The following is a 1,313-nucleotide window of genomic DNA, read 5'->3' as shown; positions in this document are numbered from 1 at the left end:
AAAAATAAAGAAATGAAAACTTTAGGGTATACTAGGAATTGTGTATTAAAGTTATTCTCACCCAAGAAGGCCAGGTTTCTGTAGTTCTCTAACATCACTTTTCTATACAAATTCTGCTGTGCAGTGTCCAGGCATTGCCACTCCTCCAGAGAGAACTCTATGGCCACATCCGTAAATGTCAATGGCTCCTGAAAGACACCCACACACACACGCACATGCACACGCACATATGCACGCACGCACACACATTTACAAGTGTCCATGGGCAAAATTTATCACTTAAATTAAGGTTAAATGAGAGTAAAGCAAATTGATTCTGACTTATAGGAATAACTAAAATTATCCAACAATTTTTTTTTTTTTAAAGACGGGGTTTCACCATGTTGGTTGGTCTTGAACTCCCAACCTCAGGTGATCTGCCTGTCTTGGCCTCCAAAGTTCTGGGATTACAGGCGTGAGCCACCACACCAGGCCTATCCAACAATTTTTAACACAGAAATATTCTCTAATGTATTCTTTAACTCAGAGAGAAGAGAATGGTATAAGATAAACAACACCAGTGTATATATGATATATCTATGAATACTAAAGTATAAAACTAAAGTCATAAACACAAACATGTACATTTTTAATGCTATATTTGCATTACAAAGAATGAGTTGTTAATATTTCAGACAAAAAAGACATGTTGAGTTAGAGAGCACCTCTTAAGTTTTAATGCATAAAATCAAAACTGGAGATCTTATGCAGGTTTTTTTTTTCCCCCAGAAGATCTGAAATAAAGTTTGAGTTTCTGAATTTCTAACAAGCTCTCTAGTAATGCCAATGTGTTTGGCCTAAAAAGAATATTTCGTCAAACATCCAGTAAGTGGAAGAGCCTATGTTTTAACCAATTTTTCTGACCTGTAAGCAAACTACTTCATTTTCCAAAGACAGAGATCTACAAAGAAAACCTAAGAAAGAGATGCAGCTGGGAGATTAAATATGATAGTTTATGCACAGCTTTTCTTTAGCTATATAAAGATATCTAATAATGAGGAAAAAAAGTAACTCTATAATGAAATAAATATTTCAGAGAGCTCCTTAAGTAAATTTTAAAATCAACTGCACAAGGACAAAGTTTTACGATGGGCTCATGCACACAGAAGAACACAGCATCACTGCTGAGATATTGCTTCTTAAAAAGTAAGTTATAGGCCGGGCGTGGTGGCTCAAGCCTGTAATCCCAGCACTTTGGGAGGCCGAGGCGGGTGGATCACGAGGTCAAGAGATCGAGACCATCCTGGTCAACATGGTGAAACCCCGTCTCTACT

At 37.1% G+C, this 1,313-nt stretch overlaps 1 protein-coding gene across 1 annotated transcript in view; it reads right to left on the bottom strand.

Annotated features, from left to right (window-relative positions):
• The window catches only part of LOC108297613 (zinc finger protein 430-like), a 4,925-nt gene extending 4,662 nt beyond the window's left edge, over window positions 1-263 (bottom strand). The window contains exon 1 of the mRNA XM_017520290.2: window positions 228-263. Coding sequence (XP_017375779.2) covers window positions 228-263 — 36 coding nt within the window. The remainder of the gene's footprint in view (window positions 1-227) is intronic.
• Between the last annotated feature and the right edge of the window lie 1,050 nt (window positions 264-1,313).

Source organism: Cebus imitator, unplaced genomic scaffold (assembly GCF_001604975.1).
Source record: "Cebus imitator isolate Cc_AM_T3 unplaced genomic scaffold, Cebus_imitator-1.0 Scaffold820, whole genome shotgun sequence".
In the NCBI taxonomy this organism is placed as follows: domain Eukaryota; kingdom Metazoa; phylum Chordata; class Mammalia; order Primates; family Cebidae; genus Cebus; species Cebus imitator.
Note: the sequence above shows the minus strand (reverse complement) of the source record. Positions and strands in the feature narration are given on the sequence as shown.